Below are 19807 nucleotides of genomic sequence, written 5' to 3'. Positions count from 1 at the left end.
ATTTTCACCTAAGGAACAGAGAGGATTTCACCGCTAGGTAGAGAATAATTCAAGGAGAGAGGAGCAACTGATTGAATGTCTGCTAAGCAGTTCAGGGTGCAGCCACTATAAAAAAGTTTGATCCCATTTGATTAAATCAAGTAAGAACAATGGCCAAAAGATTAATTTCTTCACCTCAAATGAATGAAATATGACCTTATAAAGCAACAAAACAATTTTGCAAGTGCTTTTTAATATCCTTTACTAGTGTTACAACTGTTTGATTTAACATATACTGACCTACTTACTTCCAAGAGATGGACTGCAGACATTTCATGGGAAGGCTTCTTTTTAAAACTAATTTAAAAATGTGTCTTTCTCTATTAGTAAAACCTTAAACAGTGCTTTTGCTCATTCCTTGTTTCTGTACTATTTACAGTGTAGAGCGTGTGTGTTTGTCAGGTGTAAGTTAGGACGGCAGGTCCCAGTGCACACAGAGTGTCTGGGAATGAGCCGGATGCCCAGTGGACTTTGCAAAGTGGCACTTCCTTCCTCTACACACTCCAGACTATGCGTTGAACTGCTGCCTGGCAACCATCTGGACAGGACCCAACTGTTCTGATTGTGTGTGTGTATGTGTGTATGTGAGACCATGACAAGTCTCAGTGTGGGATTGCCACTGATATTCGGCGTGAGTAGGGCTACAGACTCTTGAATCTGGACGACCATAAATTCTCTGTGTGCACGTTATTGTGAGGTATGCGCTCTGTTTGACTATTGTGTTTATGTGCCTGTGTGTGTGTGTGTGTGTGTGTGTGTGTGTGTGTGTGTGTCCAAATTCAACTCCACTCTTGTTAGGAAATTCCACTCCACATTATTGGGTTGTCTTGGTGATTGTATGGCTCTATTCCCAGACTGGATCCCAAAGGATTAAAAAAAAAAAAAAAAAAAAAAAAATTCTGAATGATCGAGATTAATTGAAGAAACTTATATTCTTATTAAAAATATCTAAAAAAAAAAAAAAAAAAAAATTAAAGCTTTACATAACCTTATATAACAAGTGCAACTGGACTTAATAATGTTAGTTTATTATTTATGGTGGCCCCAGCTTAGTGTTTTACTTTTACATCCACTCTTTTTTTGATGATATGAATGTGTGTGTATTTTTTTTAATATATATATATATATATATATATGTGTGTGTGTGTGTGTGTGTATTTTATTAATATATATATATATATATATATATATTTTTTTTTTTTTTCATATTCATATCATCTTTTTTTTTTTTTTTTTTTTTTTTAATCTTACCATGCATAGAAGTTGTGTCAACGTGGACCAATTAACCTGCCCCCCATCTCTTGGCACTTGAATCTTTACACTTGAATGTGGCTTTTCAACATGGCTTCATCTGTCATATTATTTCCCCTTATTGTAATCAATCCCTAATATCAGTTTGATGAAGATTAAAAAAAAAAAAAAAAAGTTGCCTGGCTGTAGTCCAGGCTGCTGCCTTAGTGACTGTGGGGGAAGCCAAGACATCGGGCCGAAGGTGATGCATCATGGTCAGCGTCACAGGGAGGCAACGGTGGGGTACAAGTAAACACTCTTAAATCATCATCCTGGGACAGATGGGGGGTGTCACACACACACCCCTCCCCACCATCCCCTCACCCTCCGCCTCAACCCCAACACACACACTCACACATACACACAGGCATCGTGACTGTGAGGTACAGGTAGGGAGTGTCTTCAGTGGCTGCCACAAATCTGAAAATATACATCCCCTGCTTGGAACACCATTGTTGAGACTTGGAAAAAAAAAAAAAAAAAGGCACGGGACACAATACGCGATCGTGTGGGAAGTGTGAATCTTATCCTACAGGAGCCAAACAGGATTATGAGAGAGAATTACAATGACAAGGTTTCTTGGTAACATTTTCCGTCGAGTCATTCTCTGTGGGTTGGTAACACTTATAGTACAATGACTGCATGTGAATAGCATTTTTGTAATATTGTCAGTATATTATTAACAGTAGGTTAGATGGCCTCTTCTGATTCAACTGGTGTATTTTCAGCAAGGCAAGTCACATCCATTTGAACAGTCATGGTGTCCCTGTTTATTCTCGGTAAAGGAGGCCCTCACTCTTGATGTTTTGCAACACACCATTCTAGAGAACACTGTTTCAGTAAAACAATTGGATAAATGAATGTGGCACAGAAAAGTCTTTAGTAATGTATTGTTGCTCGCCCCCCACGATTTATGATGAGATACACAAACTGAACCAATCACAGATCTGATAAATATTTTTCAAGTCAAGGTGAGTGCTGAAAATACAGCATATTTTGATGCTGCTTGCAAATAAGACCCAAAAACCAGAGCATTGAAAGGGGATTCTTTCATATGGAGGAGAGATATAAAATATAGACATATACATATATGAAAGAGAGAAGGGAGAGACTGCACCCCTTGATGATAAAAAACAACTTTATGCTAAAAAGAAAAAAGCTCTCTACCCCCTTCTCTCTCACTGCCTTGTCTCTGTGCTTTCTGCTAACACACACACACACACTATCTCGCACACACACACTCCTCCCTTAGCCTATATAGGCAGGCAGCAGCTGAGCTGACCCCCTCCACCCTGCATACTCTCTTTTATTAAACATACACAAGCTGTCTTTGCAGCTTTAAAGTACATGTGGATATTTAATTTTGCTTTCCAAAGAAAAGTTTGACTAAAAGAGGATCTCTTTTCCATGGACAGAGTGAGCAATGTGAGCAGAAAGCCCTGCATTGTACAGAGAAAGGGCTGTGCAGAGCTGTGTGCTGCTGCTTCCCATCCCCCACATTCACATAGCAAAGTTCTGCTGCTTTTGCAAGCGGGGATGCTGCCTTCATGTGCTCTGCCCAAACTTGGAAATTTGCATTGCCGCTAAGTATAAGCACAATTTGGTTGGAAATACTAAACATTAAGCTAAAAAAAAAAGGTTCTTTTTATTTTATTGCAGCTGCTGTTTAATTTTACAATTGACTGTTTAGAAATTGAGGAGCTCACGGCTATTTTACAGAATTGAAAAGGGGGAAATGCACATCAGGCATGTCTTATATTTGGCCCTTGGCCCTCTGTACACCTGTCACTTCAAGCCACAACATTGTTGCACATCATTTAGGCTAAATATACTATAATTTCATTTTTTACCCATTCATACTCTGTTTGGATTATTTGATTGCATGCATATTTATAACCAGGAATTATTTCATACTGTGTATTATTAGTAGTAGCAGTATTAGTATTGTGTGTTGTCATAAACATTTTTAATAATATTTTGATAAAATATTTTTCCTCAGCTTCTTGATGCCATATTCCATTTGCTTTCATATTTTCATTCTTATGTTTCCATTTAACATGTTTTCATGTTGTAAATGTTAATTGTTTTTGTTTTTTTTTCATAGGACCATCTGTGTCAATATTGCTTTTTTCTGTATCCTATTACTTTTTGCTGCAGCAACAGCCAACATTCCCAAAAAAAAGTCCAATAACTGAGTCTTATTCTACTTTACCTCATGTTATGTTGTTAATGTGGTGAAGTTATTTTTTTATGTGCCCTTCATGCTCTTTGACTCGTCCCTCGAATGTTGGCATCTAAATTGTGGCAGAAATGTTCTGACTTTTTCCCACAGCCAGTAATTGAACTTTACTGGTATGTTGGAGGTTGTTTGTGCACGGTTCAATGTTATTTCCGACAGCACTTTAAGGCACCATGAAGGCTGCTGCTGCTAGGAGAGCGCGAGGCAGGCAGGCAGAGAGAACGAGAAGAGGGGGTGGGGAGAGAGAGAGAGTGAGAGAGAGAGAGAGAGAGAGAGACACACACACACACACTCATAGAGAGGGAGTGTGTGTCTGTTCCCATTAATTGTATGGGGCTACTTCATGCCTTCTCCAAATCTCTCTTGTTCTTGTACGTGGTGGGATGTGATTTCACTTTTACAGAGAACATTTTATGCTGATTTTCAGTGGCCCACACTTTCTCTCCCCCCCCCCCTCCACCACTGTTTCTCTTTTTTGTGTCTCTACTTCCTGCTCTGTGACTGACTGGCTCAGTCCATCCCCCATCCTTCATCCTATTCTATCCTCTCTCTCTCTCTCTCTCTCTCTCTCTCTCTCTCTCTCTCACACACACACACACACACACACACACACACACACATACACACAGTCAGCGCAGACATGCACAGGTTGTAATTTCATGCTTTCCTCTACTTTTCCTCCGCTGCAGTTGCTCTTCTCATTTGCTCTCGACACATGGAAGCAGTCACTTCCACCCATTAGACCTCTTTAACACAAGATGACATTGTAGCCTATTTTGTTCCACTCCTTTAACAAGCTAATAAGATAAAGTACCCGAATGAATGTAACAAAGAGGAACACACAGCTCATGCATGAAGCAATTTTTGTAATCAGAATAGTAGAATAGTTATGATTAGCTTCAAGGAGGAGTTTAGTGCAGTTTGAAGAGGGATTATTCTAATTTTCATCTAGACGTAAAGTCTACATTATATCAGCAATGTCAGAAATCAGATTCAGAAATGCTTTATTGATCCCTGAGAAGAAATTGAGTCAGTTGCAGTTGCTAAGATTTTCAAGAGAAGAATTAAGTTGCAAGAATTAGAAAAATAAATAAGAACTATAAAAAATATGTGCCGTTGAAATTTGGGGGGAAAAAAGTATGTGCATTATATATAAAGTTGTTAAAAAAAAGTGTGCAATATGTCTAAATATGTGCATTAATACTACAAAATATTACAACGGTAAATGCAGAATACTTCAGCTTGTATGAATTGTGGTGTACCTTTATTATCATCCTGAAACCACTTGACTTCAGTCTATACAGTTTTTAAAGCTGCCATAGGGTTTTACATATAAATTCATAGCTTATATCACAGTATATATAATCTCAAACTAATGTACACAACACAAAATAGGGGCTTTTAAGGGTTATTTATGGCCATTGTTGAATGTAAAGGCCTAATGTGTATGAGCCTTCCAAATGAAATTAAATATACTAGCTCTATTTCAGCAAATTATGAATTGTTTTTGTACTCTATGTGTTTCGTACAAAACATAATTTAAAATGAAAAAAAAAAAAAAAAAAAAAAACAACAACTTAGTGCATATCAGACAGATCTGGAACACAGTGGACCCTTGGGTTCAATGTGAAATATAAATGTGTGTGTGTGTGTGTGTGTGTGTGTGTGTGTGTGTGTGTGTAAATGTGATAAACGTTATATCAGACAGATTTTAGACATTAAATAGCTTTATTAGTGTATGTTCATGAGTCTTGTCATAGTTTTCTAAAGGAAGCGGCACTAACAATGTGTTATTACAGGGTTTGGATATTATTAAATGTAATTTAATTAGCATACATGTATTTTATCTACTTTAAATGAAATAGAATAACTTTTATAAGACATATTTTGAACACTATTAAGTCCTACTTGTGTATTGACATTAGCCTACGGTAATGTAGGTCTCCAAAATTATACACTTCACCAGTTTAACAATGACCAACAGTTTAAGTTACACACAGTTTCTTTAAAATAAAATCATACTGAAGTTATTTTTAAGTGTCAGAAGAGTCACTCGAGCCAAAACAACTGTTGTTGTTAGCTGTAATCAATGTTGTTGTTAGTTAGAGCCAGTGCAGTCCGGGTCCAGGCCGTGTCGCTCCGCTCCGGGTTTGCCTTCTCTCGCGACAGGTCGGTAAGATGGCTGTGTCTCGCGGAGCCTCGTGCTGGTTTGGTTGGTTTCTAGCTCGCGCTCTCGTTCTGTAACAGAAGCCCCCCCCCTCCAACACACACACACTTGTGTCGGTGAATTTCAATTCCCTGGCTCTGTATTTATATATATTTTCTTCCACAAAACTTTCCCCCCCGGTTTTAACTTTAAACGGAGTCGCGGTGGATTACCGGATACCGGTCCGGGCGGAGGGTAAACGGGGGAATGAACCGGGACAACGGGTACGTTGTTATAAATATAATTGTATTTATGTTAAATGCTTATTCGGAGTTTGATTGTGAGTGAGTCGCCGTGCTGAGAGAGAGAGGTAGAGAAAGAGTGGGGGAGAGAGAGAGGGATATCATGGCCGCTCAGGTCGCCAGCGTCGCCACTCTCAACACTAGCCCGCCATCCGAACTCAAAAAGCCGGATCGGGACCCACAGGAGGAGTCGGTACCGGGAGAGAAGCAGCATGAAAATAAGGAACCGGGATCTGACGGTGGATCTCCTGGCCAAAAGGAGCTGCAGGACGGGACCGATGCTGGAAATGCTGGGGGAGGAGGGGATCCTGACATGAAGAACGGCAACGGGAATCTGCCCAGGGTAAATAATAATAGCAGCAATCAGAATGATACAGGCGGTCCCGAAGGGAATAACCATCCCGGGATGGGACACCACCACACGGGCCCCTTTCCTCCACCTCCTTACGGTTACAACCAGCACTACAGCCGGGCCCCTTTTCATCAACATGGCGGACAACAAAGCCCTGGCATGGCAGCTGCATCGGGGCCGGCAGTGCAACCAGGCAGCATGATGGACCCTTACCCCCCTAATTCACACGAACACGGCTACCCAAACCATTACAACAACTACAGCCCATTCCCGAATAGGACTTCTTATCAGGGCCAAGGATACGGGGCCATGAATTCCCCGCGTAATAACCAGCCTCCGGCGGCTGGGGGGCAGCCAGGCAAGCAACAGCCAGCAGGAGGAACCACTGCTATGGCTGCCTCTTACAATAATCAGAGGTATAACATGGGGAATCAACAACCCACGTCTACGCCAACTTTAAATCAGCTTCTGACATCTCCCAGCTCTGCCAGGAGCTACCAAAATTACCCCCAAGGAGACTATAACAATCAGGAAGGGGCCAGCAAGGGACCAGCAGATATGGGCAGCAGCCAGTATGGTGGGGGCCATCCGGGTTGGCAACAAAGGAGCCACCATCCGCCTCCCATGAGCCCGGGAAACACTGGACAACCTCTCAACAGAAATCAGGTAAACTTCACTTCCAGCACTGACCTACTTTGACTAAGTTCGAGTCACTCAGCAGCTCTGAAAAAGCACAGTGAAGCTGTATATTGCAATGGACCAGCCATTGTCTAATGTAGCAAGAGCTCTAAAATGGCTGCCTCTCTTTCTCCCAGTACCACCCCCTGCAATAGTGTTTAGACAGAAAAAAGAAGCTGTGTATTCGGTTAGAAACAACTTTCTGAGCTCTGGGTGTGGGTTTGAATCTCTGCTTGGTCCTGGGTGACGCAGAGTTAGTTTGTCAGGAGAAATTGTGTGTGTGTGTATGTTGGAGGAGATAAGGGTGATATTTCCTCACAGAGCTAAGTGTTAATTCAACCTCCAGGCAGTTTTAAAGTGCTGTAACCGCTGGTGTTTCTGCAGAAAGCCGCGTTGAAACGGCTTTATTTGGTGTTGTGCTCCCTTTCGACGCTATCAAAGTTGTGTCGAAGGCTGTCAAGGCGATGCAAATGATAGCGAGAGCTGTTAAATAGCATTTGCATAATCATTAGGACAATATGAGCCGTCAAGTCGTTAAAAGCCGATGTACAGTGAGGTGTAAATGTGGCTAACAAGCCAGTGAATGGCAACAGTTCCATCCGCTAAGCAAGTTACATTGTGTCAAAGTGTGATCATGACTGCGATTGATACATTGTGACGGAGGGTTCATTCATTGTGGCTCGGTTCGGCTCCGTTTTTCTCTTTGTGTGTATCCTCCATGTGCCCGCCTTGTAAACACGGCCCGCTGGTTGGAGTTGGCAAAGTGCAGATTGCCTTTGCTTTGGGATTTGAATTATGGAGGTAAAATCCTGCTGTCAGAGCCAGGAGACAGTTGGTCTTAGGTTGACATGCGAGCCGAGATCTGATTGGCTCCCCCGTCCCTCTGCTCTCGGCCATTTATAATTGCATCTAATGGAAGGCTGCAGAAAAACACCCCCTCTGCCCAGTTATGTGTTCCTCCACCGTGACAAGATAACATAGTCCCGGTGTCTTTCCTGTATTTTTGCATGTTTTGAAAATAATTTGGTGCATTTTTGTGGTGTTAAAATGGTGAATTTTTATTTCCTTGTATTCATTACTCTGCTGACACCTTGTCTGATTTTGTATGGAGGAAAATCAAACACAAACCACACAATTCATGTGGGGATGATAGCCTTACTCTTTGGCTGTATTTATTGAACACATTTTGAGAACACATTTTGTTCTGTTCCTCCCACTGCAGTAATTTGCATGATGGCTGTATTTATCAGTGTATGTTTGTTTGTTTGTTATTGTTTTTACCCCAAATCTACTTATGTGGAGGTTCATTAATAATTTTTAGCAACTGACTCCAGGCGTGTACCTGAAGTTGTGCTGTTTGGTTCCACTATGTGGATGGCTTGTTCGTATGGCTGACTCCAGCACAGCAGATAGAGTAGGTGTGGTCTTGTGGCCCCATTATAGAACGGTGTTTTCCACTGTTTCCAGATCAGGAGTTGAGGGATACTCTGTGCCTGAGTGTCTCGGGCCACGTGAGAGAGTCGGAGTGGCTGCAGTTGTGTTTACAAGCAACCAAGGTGTCAGCCAAGTGTCACTGCCTTTTTTCCCTGTGGGGGTTACAATAGCCTAATTTACTTTCGCATGCGTTGTGTGTAACCATGTCGACACTGCTAACCTACATCCTTCTCCTCACTGATAACAGTCACATGCAGAGCAGTAACATGTTTCATGAAAGTCTGTTTTTACTCTACACTGATGTGTCATATGTACCATGTGCACAATGGGTGGAGTGTGTCTGTCAGCCCTTTCATTATAGGCTTTGACTTTACTTGAGCAGGGAACACAAATTATTTTAGATGGTGAAAATTAAAATGCAATGTGTAAAGGATGGCTTGAATGTATATGCGTCCTCATAAAGACACATTTTATTAGGTCTTTTCGTAGGTCTCACCAGCTTGGGTTAATCTTGACAAGACTTTTCTGGCAGTGTGAATTTGAATATAAGACACCACTTTGACTTGAGGAGGATATAAGTCTCTGACTTTATTTTTTCTTCTTAAAGACATTGTTTACATGCATAGTCTCAATGAATCAGATATATGTGGGTTTATGTTTCCTTCATAGCATGTGTGATATAAGATGAGAAAGTGTTTTGACAGAAGTTGTGCTGTATGTGTTGACATGTTGTTTGTCTCCCTACAGGACTGATCGCTTGCTTTGTTTTACCCTTCGATTTTCAGCAAAAGGGTCTCCCAGGAAAATTTCTTAACCTCAAGTGGCTTTATCGCCACTTGTTGCTTCTTACTTTTTTCCCACAGGGACTAGATTTTATGGCTGCAACCTGTGCCTTAGGCACAGTCAGTTTTGGATAAACTTTGGAACTTTGTTTGCTGCTGTGCCTCATGGTAGTGGGGTAAATTGTAGGAAATTAAAGCTTCACTATAGGTAACTTCACACACTGGAGGCTCCAAGTGGCAGATACAAGTAACTGTTTGAAAATTATGATGCTCAGAAATCCTGTAAGGTGACGTCAGTAAAGTGCATAGCCCTGGCTAATTTGTGATGCTTTATACTAAAGGGTACTCGGGAACAAATGAGGTAAAAGATATATCAGGGATGAGTTCAGCTTTCTCTGGACTTTGTTCTCATTCACTGCAGGCAGCAGTTTGCATGTCACTCTTCATTTTCCACTCATCATTTTTGCAGGGGGATGACCATACCCAAAGCCAGTATTTTTTTTTTATTATTTTTTTTTCTTGGCAAGCCACTCAATCAGTGGTGTTGGGACACTCTTCTCTATGGCAGCTCTGTGATATAGGCTGATAACACAAGTGTCTTTTTTTAACAAATAAATGTTGCCTAGTGCAGCTGTGTGGTTGTATATTTGTTGGTGGAGAGTAGGATTATTTATACCACTGAAGTAGTTATTTAGCTGTCATGCCACAATGTCATGTTTTCTGATATGCCTATTACACAGATTTCTGACATGACCACCATCTATTGGTGGTTGAATGACATATTGATATATACTGTATGTTTTAAACGATACATATTTAGCTTTTTTGAGCATTCAGTAAATTTGGGCTGTTTTCTGTTGCCATGTAACAATCAGCCTAAATGTACAATTTCTGGATTAATTACTTTTTTCTCTTAACTTAGCTGCTCTTGTGAATGTGGACTAGTGTCAATAAGTGTTATCTCTTATCTCAAGTTCCTCAAAATGTGGTGGTATGTTCGGTGTCTAGTTATAATATATGTGTCCTTTTGTAGTAATATTGTGGACAAGGGAAAACCCAAAACTTTAAATTAGTTGTTCAGGCCTCAAATAGAGTTTGGACCAATTCGATATAATATTGATATCAGGTGCCAATACTGACATAATTCACTCATCTGATATGGGACCAGCGTTACTGACCCATGCACTGATGCACATTTTGTAGTCTAATATTATGATGAATTATAAACTTGGAATAATGCAATTGTAAGCCCATAACCAAAATGTTGTAGCTCATAATTAGTAATTAAACAGTTCTACAAAGATATCCAGTAGTCCCGATATTTTATGTCTCCCAGAATTCTATGAATTAGATTTGGAGGGGAAACTTGCACTGGACCTTCAGTCTGCAACTGATTGAGCTAGTAAAGGGCTTAAGAAATCGCTTGGCCTTAATTCATTTTCAATGAGAGGCGAGTTGAGGAGCAACACAAGGCAAGCGATGTCGGATGCTGGCTCTTCTGCATAAAAAAGTCACACCCATCCACATTTGACTCATCCTGAACTTTTGACGCTGTGACACAGAAATTGCTTACCCAGTTGACCAGTCAGTGGATGCTAGCTGTGTTGTGTTGTCAGGGTCTACTGTCAAATGATGAAATTCACCAAACTCGAGTCTGGAAGGATGTCGTCCTGCTGCTTCTGCTCCAGTAACAAAACGAAACCGAGGATCTACCTGTCCCTTTTCACGGCTCTTCTGCTCACAGCCTGCAACCAGCCACAAAGTTCAGTTTGTTAGTAGGCAAATTTGTAGGTTTGTTACACATTTTAGACACATTTAGACACTTTTCTCACAATATATGCTCTCGCTTTTTTGTTGAAGCACTGCAGTGGTTGTTATGGTTACGATACGTGGACCCGCAGGTCAGCCCAATGTAATTTATCCCTTCACATGGGACATGTTAAGTACAGCAGAGCAGCAGCACAGAGCCGTATGTCATTTTCGTCACCTGTCTAGAAAGCCTTGGCTAAGAAGTGCTGTGTGGTTTACTCCAATCTCATGTAATCTTACACATAATATCACCAACAACAACAACAGTAATGATGACGTTCAAGAAAAAAGTGCTCTGGTATTGACAGATATCCAAACTAAGGTATCGGAATTAGATCAGAACTGAAAAAGGGGGAACGGTGCGTCTCTAGTCTCAAATTAGTGTTGTGAACTTGGAGAGAGCTCAACAAAAAAGACAACTGTTATTGTCTTACTATCTAGACTTCTCAGATAACAGTATGCAAGTTAATATATGGTCACTCTTCTTAAAGTTATCGCTGTAGTGATTGGTGCTAGAGACAGACTTGTATTTGCATATGCAGATAAGCTATTTAGAGGCTGCATTAAGTATCACTTCAATATTTGAGTTGCACGATTCATTTTGGTCCATGTAATGTTTGCACTTGTTTTTTCCCAGCCCTATTAGGCCATCACAAAGTTTATTTACATGGCATAGTTTTGCCATTATAGTACTATTACACAGGTTACAATAAAAAATGTCTCTGAATCAGAGTGTTTTGGAACTAATCTTTGAAACCGTAGCTATATCCTCTAAATTTTCTAGACCAAACAGTGTGTAGCCAAACACTCTTGCACTCTTTTGTCACTAGATTGCCACCAATGCAGGTTTTTCACATGGATTGATGTGCTTTCACCGGGTAATAAGCAGCTCCTTGCTAAGTCTCACTGTAGGCTCAGTCTCAGTGTAGAAGTAGTGGAGGAGGAGGAGTGTCTGGGAAGTTGTGTTAATTGGACATTTTGGTAGCGGAGCACACTTAAAAGTGATAGAAACTGTGTTTTCAAGGACGGCAAAAGGGGCCGTTTCAAAATCTCATTAGTGTCACTGAATTGGGGAAGAATCTGAATGGCTTTCCCTCCTCCTGAACATACTGGAGTGTTTCTTGGGTGATATCGCTGCAGGTTGCATACAGCCAACTAACAGTGACAAATGAACGGAAAGGCTAAAGAAGAATAATATCCAATATCAAAAGATCATTAATTGTTTCAGATTGTCACATGGAGTTTTCACGTTAGGCTTGCTCTAGGCTGCGGACACACTGTTTAGTGAGAGAGCTTGTGTGTGTCTGTGTGTGTGTGTGTTGAAGTTTCACTGCTGAGCCTGATGTGGCAGCTAGTTGACCAAAGTTCAGCTTGAGAGTGTCTGTTTTGCAGGCTTTGGCCTATTTCCCCCCACATAAGAGCTGTCCACAACGAGTGCTGTGGGTCGCTATTTTGGCAGAGTTTATCAAACACTTCAACTTTTCCGTTCATTAACAGCGGCACACTTGGCCTTTTAATTGGCGTGTATTGCTGTTAACGATTAGCCGGGCGATTTTTTTTATAGAGGCATTCAGCTGACTTGGGTCACCTGCTAGCTGAAGATGAATTAATGTGCTAATTGAATGGCAGTTGATTGCTAATATTATGGGATTTCATCATGCGCAAACAAGCGCTGTGATGAAGTGGCCTATAGTGGGGTTGTTTTGGATGATATAAAGCCAGGTGCTTCCCCCTGCTAAGCACAGGGGAGTGAGCCATCAGGGAAGCCCTTCAGCTTTGGGACACTGACTTGATAGAGCTTGAATGAAACCATAATCAGAAGACAACTTTTTTCTCCCCTTTCAGTTGCAAAAAAAATTACACCAAACCTCGGGTGTTGCTTGTTTAATTGACTGTTGCTAATAGATGCACACAGAGCTCTGCTGCTGCCATCCAAGGCGAGCCCCCACCACAAATTGCAATGTAGCTTACAAATCAACAGTTTCATGAAGGCGTTATTGTGTCACAAACTCTTCGCAAGTAATGAAGACGGAATATATTCCCTATTTAGTGGAGCAAGCGTCTCACCCGGCGCCGCGTTTGTGATTCAAAAGTAAAACTAATTACAGCATTACACAGACCAATGCGCTCCCATTTAGAGCACTCGAGCTGTGCTAACTGTGTGTCAGATTTGTTTGAGATTATACTGGGATTCTTATCGTGGGGAGGGGGTCTGTGGCTTTGCCGCTGCAATGGGAATTACAAAATTTTCCATCATCAAACCTCTGGGCTGTCAGGAGGTTTGAAATGATTTCAAGGGGAGAGAAGTGAGTGGACAATGGGTTATTGGAGACTTTGGTCACATTATACCCAAGTTTGAACCTTTTTTGAGTATGAGACAGATAGGATTTGCCACATAGGGCATACACTAAGTATTAAAAAGTTTAAATAATCATTTTAAAAGCTGGTTATTATATATATCCTGCAGTTTGCGAGTTGCTCAACACTGATCTGAATTGTCCTGATGCTGTAAACGCCACCTGTCCCATGCTCCGAGCAAGCTAAGACAAATCCCAAAGAATAATCTCCAACTAGTGGTTTTACTCTGATTCTTTGGGGATGGTACCGGGAAGAATAGGTGGACCGTGCATTTAACAAGGAAGTTCACTCATGGCTCTTTCGTCTGCACTGCTGAGTAATGATTCTCCACAGGCCAGCAGGACAACATGCTGCCTCCCGGCACTCTACTTGTGTGTGTGTGTGTGTGTGTGTGTGTGTGTGTGTGTGTGTGTGTGTGTGTGTGTGTGTGTGTGAGACTGGATGGTCTCTGCGTATGGGGGAGAAACTGTGTCAGTGATACCCAGGGGAAGGGGGGTGGGTGTTTTGTGAATGATCTTCGTCTGCCCCTGACAGCTGTGTGTATTTGTGCATAAAGTGCGCCGCTCAGTCACTTGATGGTAGCAAGATGTGTGGTGTGGTGTGTGTGTGTGTCTGTTTTTGTGTGTGTGTATGGTGTGTGTATCCCTGCCGGCTGCCTCAGGAGCCTCTGACCTGCCTGTACTCCACGTGCCACTGGCCATCCGTCTTTCTTCAGTAACAGCAGCCTTTTTCGTCCCGCTGACAACCACAAACGGTGTCATACTTTCCAGCTTGGTCCGTTTCCACAGTTCACTTGTGTTTTCACCAGCATTGACCTGAAGACCTCTTGTATTCACTAAGACTTTTAGATACAATCAGTTGAACATTACTAAACAGCGAGGTGGGGAAATTAGCTACCATACAGGTGCTGCTAAATTTTGATCATGACTTGTAAAGTTTGACTCCACCAGCTGCTTAGGTGAGCCATCATTTATTATCAATATTGTAAATATTATTTATTTGTTTGTTTGTTTGTCAATCCTTTTTTATTTTTTTATCGTTTTGTACTCCTGTTTGTATAAGGGCTAGGCAATGTGGACAAAAATCAGATATCACAGTATTTTGGCCAAACACCTCAATATCTATATTGTGATGATATTGTAGGGATGAGTGTTGGTGCTTTGACAAAATATTTAATTTACACAGGTTTTTGACACAGAATCATTAGTAATGTGAATATGATGAAGGTAGAAGCAAATAACAAAACAACTAGAACAGCCTAATAAGTTCAGAAAACTGCAGAAAGCTGCTCCTTATTGTAATGTAGCCTTAAAAATCCAGGAAAACACAACTCTTATGCTGTATCATGACATTATGATATCCAAAATCCAAACTGATATCTAATCTTATATCACAATATCAATATAATATCAATTCTCACCTAGCCCTAATGTGAACTGTTAGTTTAAGTAGGGAACCTGGCGTTTGAAGTTTGGGGTTGAACCTTCCATAGTTGTTCAAAGAAAGTTAGTTTGCTTTCTTGCTACTGAATATGACTTGTTGTAAAAACACAAGTGCCCACTTTTGCACATTGAAAATACATTGCAAAAAACAAATTCCTCCATGGACAAATGTCAAACCCAGGCTATTGCATTGGAGCACTCTGGAATGTAAGGGTAATTCATTTCTTTTGACATTTACCTTTTAAAATGCTCAGGATTAGCATAGTAATATCCCTCTCTGAGCCTGTGTGGGACTACAGACTTCATTTACATGACGTATGGTGTGTGTTTTATGGAGAAAAGTGGTTAACCTTTAAATGGGTGCAGTTGTTGATACTGGATGGTAGAGAATGATGCTGCCTCCCATTTCTTAGACAGCGTGCTCACCTTTGCTCTCTGCAACAAATGGCAACGGTTCACATGAGGCGGGGGGTTAAGCGGACGTAGGAGCACAAGGAGGAGTTGGCTTTCTTTGTAAGCAGAGCTCAATCATGACGTCTGTTGTTGTGGATTATGCCCTCTAGTGAAATCATTGCTTTCTGTTTTGCCTAACATTTCTGGCATCATTCCAGCCTCCTTTTAAGGCCAATAAATCCAAAGTTGTGGAGTGGATTCAGCGGGAGCAAAGGGTGGGCGAGGAATTCTGAGCAGGCTAATCTCTGCAAACCAGTGATAACAATACTCAGATCTTAAATTCAATATCAACCTCGGTTTTGATTCCAGACAACATAGCACAACAAGATTAGGAATGAGGAAGAATGCTGTGACCTCAGATAACGTGATATTAAGTTCCATTAATGATGCAACATTCAACACTATACTACTCACTGATCAATGCAGCATATCTACAGGCGCTGCCTTGAAAATATCACCAGAGTCCTTCATTTTCATTTCACCTGTCAAGGTGGCTAGTCATTTAACAACAATGTCTTGCCAGTAATGATTCTTAACCAGTTTAAATAGTTATTGTCCATTTTTCTACAGGAAGATGCAAAAGTTTGAACAAGTTTACATGTTACTTTGATTACGACCAGTGTATTAAGCAGCCAGTCAGCAGCCTTTTCAATAAATTGCCTGTTTTGCTTTGATTTGATTGACCAGAGTGAACAGATAAGGGCCACATACTTCAAAACTTTCTATAAGTAAGGTGTTAAAACATTATTGTTTCAAAAGTTTTTTGGCCTATTTGGCAGATGACACTGATTAATGTATGCACAAAGACAATTTTTGCCTGTATTTGGTGCTTGTCCTGTTATTAATGTGTGTCCCTGGCTGTATACAGTAGGTGTGGTGATTGTGTGGGTGTTGAAAAAGCAGTAGCTGCTGTTGGCATAGTCCTCTCACTGACCTGAAGATTTGCATGGCCGCGCCCGGGAACAACTGTTTTCTGATGGAGAGAGTGCAAATTAACAGTCCCAACGGTCTCACCAGTCCGATTCAGTTCTTTGTGCATTTGTTTAAGACTTGCAGTGTCTACATGTTGGAATCAGTCCTTTACTAAAACCTAAAAATGCAACGCTTACATATGGCTACCACCATTATTCCATTTTAAATTAACCAGTGTCTTTAGTTTGCTGTTCACTTCATGAGCATGCATTTTTTGCCCTCCTGACCGAGTGAGTGCAGAGGAGTGTGTGTGTATGTGACGTCAGTGTCAGAGCCATGACTGTAACCATGAGGCAGGCAGTGACCCAGCCAGGTCCTTAAGTGGCTTCGCCTCATTCAGTAGCCAGGGTATTTTTGGCATGGTGGTGAGTGACACACTTATCGTAATGGGTCGTGCAGGGTGCCAATGGTCAGCCTGAATAAGCATCCCTCCTTGGTGGTGCAAGCCGAGCCCCGGCAGCGTGATGTAACCTGTCTCTGCCTCCGACGCCGACGGAGGAGTCGCTGCCCATTACGCATCAAGTAGCTTATCTTAGAGCAGGAGAGGAGACTACTTTTCTTCCTAGGCTGTAGTGAAGTGCTCATGTGACTTAACTCCTGAAGCAGCACTCACACTCTCTTAAAATAATGGCACACCATTGGTAACAATAAACAACTTCCTTCTTGTTGACAAGGTGATTTTAAAGGACCATACCAGTGATTTTGCATGTTTAGCCTAATATCTACAAAATGTATACACTTAATGTTTCTGGTGATCTTTCCCCAAAGCAAGCAGTTTTATTTCAGAACTCCAATATCATTTTCCTCCCTTTTCTCCAGCCATTGGTTTCCATTCATTCCACTGTGATATGAAAACAAACTTTCAGAGTCTTAAAACTTTCTTCACACCAATATTCCATCATCGTAATAAAGTAGTCCACATTAGTTTTCTTAAAAGCAACAGCACTGTTATGTATGTCATTGTGTATTTTTGATGGCTTGAAATTGGGTAGAGTGATTTTGGCTCTCCACTGGAAAATAGTGAACAGGAAAATGGTTGCTTTACAGAAACAATCATCAGTTCTGTGGTTTATGAATGGTGACAGCTTTGTTAGCTGCAAAAGTAGATCATTATAAGGTTGAGTTTAAACTAAAAAATCTAATTTGAAAAATGAGGGCTTTCGATTATATGTTGTGAAATATTAAGAACCCCTGCATTATTTGCAAAATCCATTCTTGCTGTGTAAAATATAGGGAAATTGTAGTAAATAGGCCAAACAGTCAAAGTCACTGGCATGGTCCTTTTTAATAAAACAAGGTTTGACACACTATGAAAATTCAGCTGTCATTGTTAATGGGTAAATAACCTGGCAGGGAAGCAGCAAAATTTGGAGATGCATCTTTTTTTCCCAAGAAAAGTTTTTCTGCACTCCAGAGGGGTCAGTAACGAGAGGAAAGTTTTTGTTGTTCAAACAGGAGATAGAGAACCCAGAGGACAAATGTGTATGGCTTCATCCATTCTGCCAGACGTCTTAACATTTGGACATTGTCTCGACCAACATGATAGAAGGCTATAGTTGGGAAAATTCACTGTTTGTTATGTTTGTGTTGTTGTAGTGTTGAATATGGTGAACATCTGGTTTGCCATCTACTGCATCTCGCCCCAATCTGAATGCAGTGCTAGAGACGCTTTCACCCACCGGCCCTGCTCTGAGCCCATCTGAGCTCCCAGTCCAAACATCCCTCGCCTCGTCTCAGTGTCGGGAATCGGTGACTGTCACCTGGAAATATAAGTTTGTCCTGACAGGTTGACAGCTAGCAGTCAGAGCGAATGTTCAGTCTCTTGTATCTCTGACCTGAACATCACACTGACAGCCCAGGCAGCGGGCAGGCTGGACGGCCTCGGCAAGCTGCTCTGATCTGCCTAACAGGAGACTTTTGTCACCGCGGAGAGCAGCAGGCCAACCAGTAGGGTGCTGGGAACCAGGTAGTAACAGGTATTTCACAGCTATGTCAGTGCTCACCAGCAAAATGGCCACTCTTGTGAGCTGTGTGCCAGTGTCAGGTTGGTACTAATAAGCGAGGTCCCTTGTCAAGGTGCTAAATTTTTTTTTAGTCCACCATCTTCAGTAGCTACTTCTTCACAAAATTCACCACCAACCTGCATTAGTTTACCGACCAACTTGATTTTTGGAATACAACAGGACTTTAAAAGAAGTATTAGTGGCCTTGTCCTGCACTACAGGATCTGCAGGTCCTTCCAAAGTCTAAAAAAGTGTTAAAAGAGCTAGAATCAAGTTGTTACTTAGATGTCCAGGTATTAAATGCCGTTTTTACCATGTAATGACAGGTTTCTTTGCTCTGCATGTCCACTTTTAGATTAATACAGTGCAGTTTGCTTATTTGCTTTACTAAACACAATTGGGCTTCATGCATTTACAGTCTCTACAATTAATTTCCTGCTGTCCCCTTTCTTGTTCATGTCCATTTATAGTTTGAAAACTTGCTTTAGCTCCTTCCAGTTAGAAAAAGGCTCTGGCCAGCCGGAGTTCTTTATGTTGGTTTTTAAATTGGTCTTGAAGTCACTTGTAGGTAGCTGTTAGAAGTCTTAAATTTAGCTTTCATGTGTTGCAATTTGATCCCCTTTCCTTTGTTGGTCATTAGACTGTTATGTATCATCAATCTTTGATATTCAATGAGTTATTTTGCGATGATGTGTCATAATTTACAATTCCTGCTCCAGTTACTGATTTCCTGTGTGTCGCTAAAATGACAAACACCCCTTTCTCATAAAACAACATGTCTAGTTCCATTGCATTTTGGTTTACTGAGTCCACTGTTGGTGGAGAAATTGGTATCTTTCCTCTTCTGCGATGGATTTCAAAAAGATGGCTCAGTGAAGAATGCGTTGTACTTTGAAGCCTGATGTTTATTGTTGTTTTTTTAGATGACTGTAGCATTTTCTGCTATTAAACTCCATTGTAGCTGTGCTGGAAGTCTCTCAACTTGATGTCAAGTTGTCTATGTTTGGCCATTTAGCCACAGGAATAAGAAAAATACATCACCAAACAAGAAAATGGGCCCAGAAAATGCAAGGTACATCCGCTTTAGATGTTTTTAGTGTGGAGTGTTTTCATCAGGCGTCTCTTTTACTCTGCTCAGACCAACCCTGCCTCACACCTGCAGAAAGCATCATTTTTTTATATCTTGCTTTGTTGTTGTTTGGTTGTTGTTTGTATTAACCTCGAGCAGGCCTGGAAAGCTTTGGTTCTTCCCTGTACTCTCAGATGTGAGAGCGGAGTTTGTCATCTGTGCGTGCAAGTTGCCTTCTCCCTCTCTCTCCTCCCTCTAAATCTTTTGAATTCTTTGGAACAGCTGGGTGAACATCTGGGTGAGTAGGGTGCTGTTGCCTCTCCTTGGTCGGGATGATAGCACCAGCAGGCCCCTCCACCCCCCCCCACCCCCTTTTCCCTCCTTGCTTTTTTTCCAGAGTCATGCAGCGGTCAGCTCTAAGTTGGAACCGCTAAGGCTG

At 41.3% G+C, this 19807-nt stretch overlaps 1 protein-coding gene across 2 annotated transcripts in view; it reads left to right on the top strand.

Annotated features, from left to right (window-relative positions):
* The first annotated feature begins 5742 nt into the window (after positions 1 to 5742).
* The window catches only part of arid1ab (AT-rich interactive domain 1Ab), a 55067-nt gene continuing 41002 nt past the window's right edge, over positions 5743 to 19807 (top strand). For both annotated transcript variants that reach the window (XM_030063190.1, XM_030063189.1), the window contains exon 1: positions 5743 to 7034. In XM_030063190.1, coding sequence (XP_029919050.1) covers positions 6120 to 7034 — 915 coding nt within the window. In that variant the 5' untranslated portion in view covers positions 5743 to 6119. The remainder of the gene's footprint in view (positions 7035 to 19807) is intronic.

Source organism: Myripristis murdjan, chromosome 11 (genome assembly GCF_902150065.1).
Source record: "Myripristis murdjan chromosome 11, fMyrMur1.1, whole genome shotgun sequence".
Classification (NCBI taxonomy): Eukaryota; Metazoa; Chordata; class Actinopteri; order Holocentriformes; family Holocentridae; genus Myripristis; species Myripristis murdjan.
Note: the sequence above shows the minus strand (reverse complement) of the source record. Positions and strands in the feature narration are given on the sequence as shown.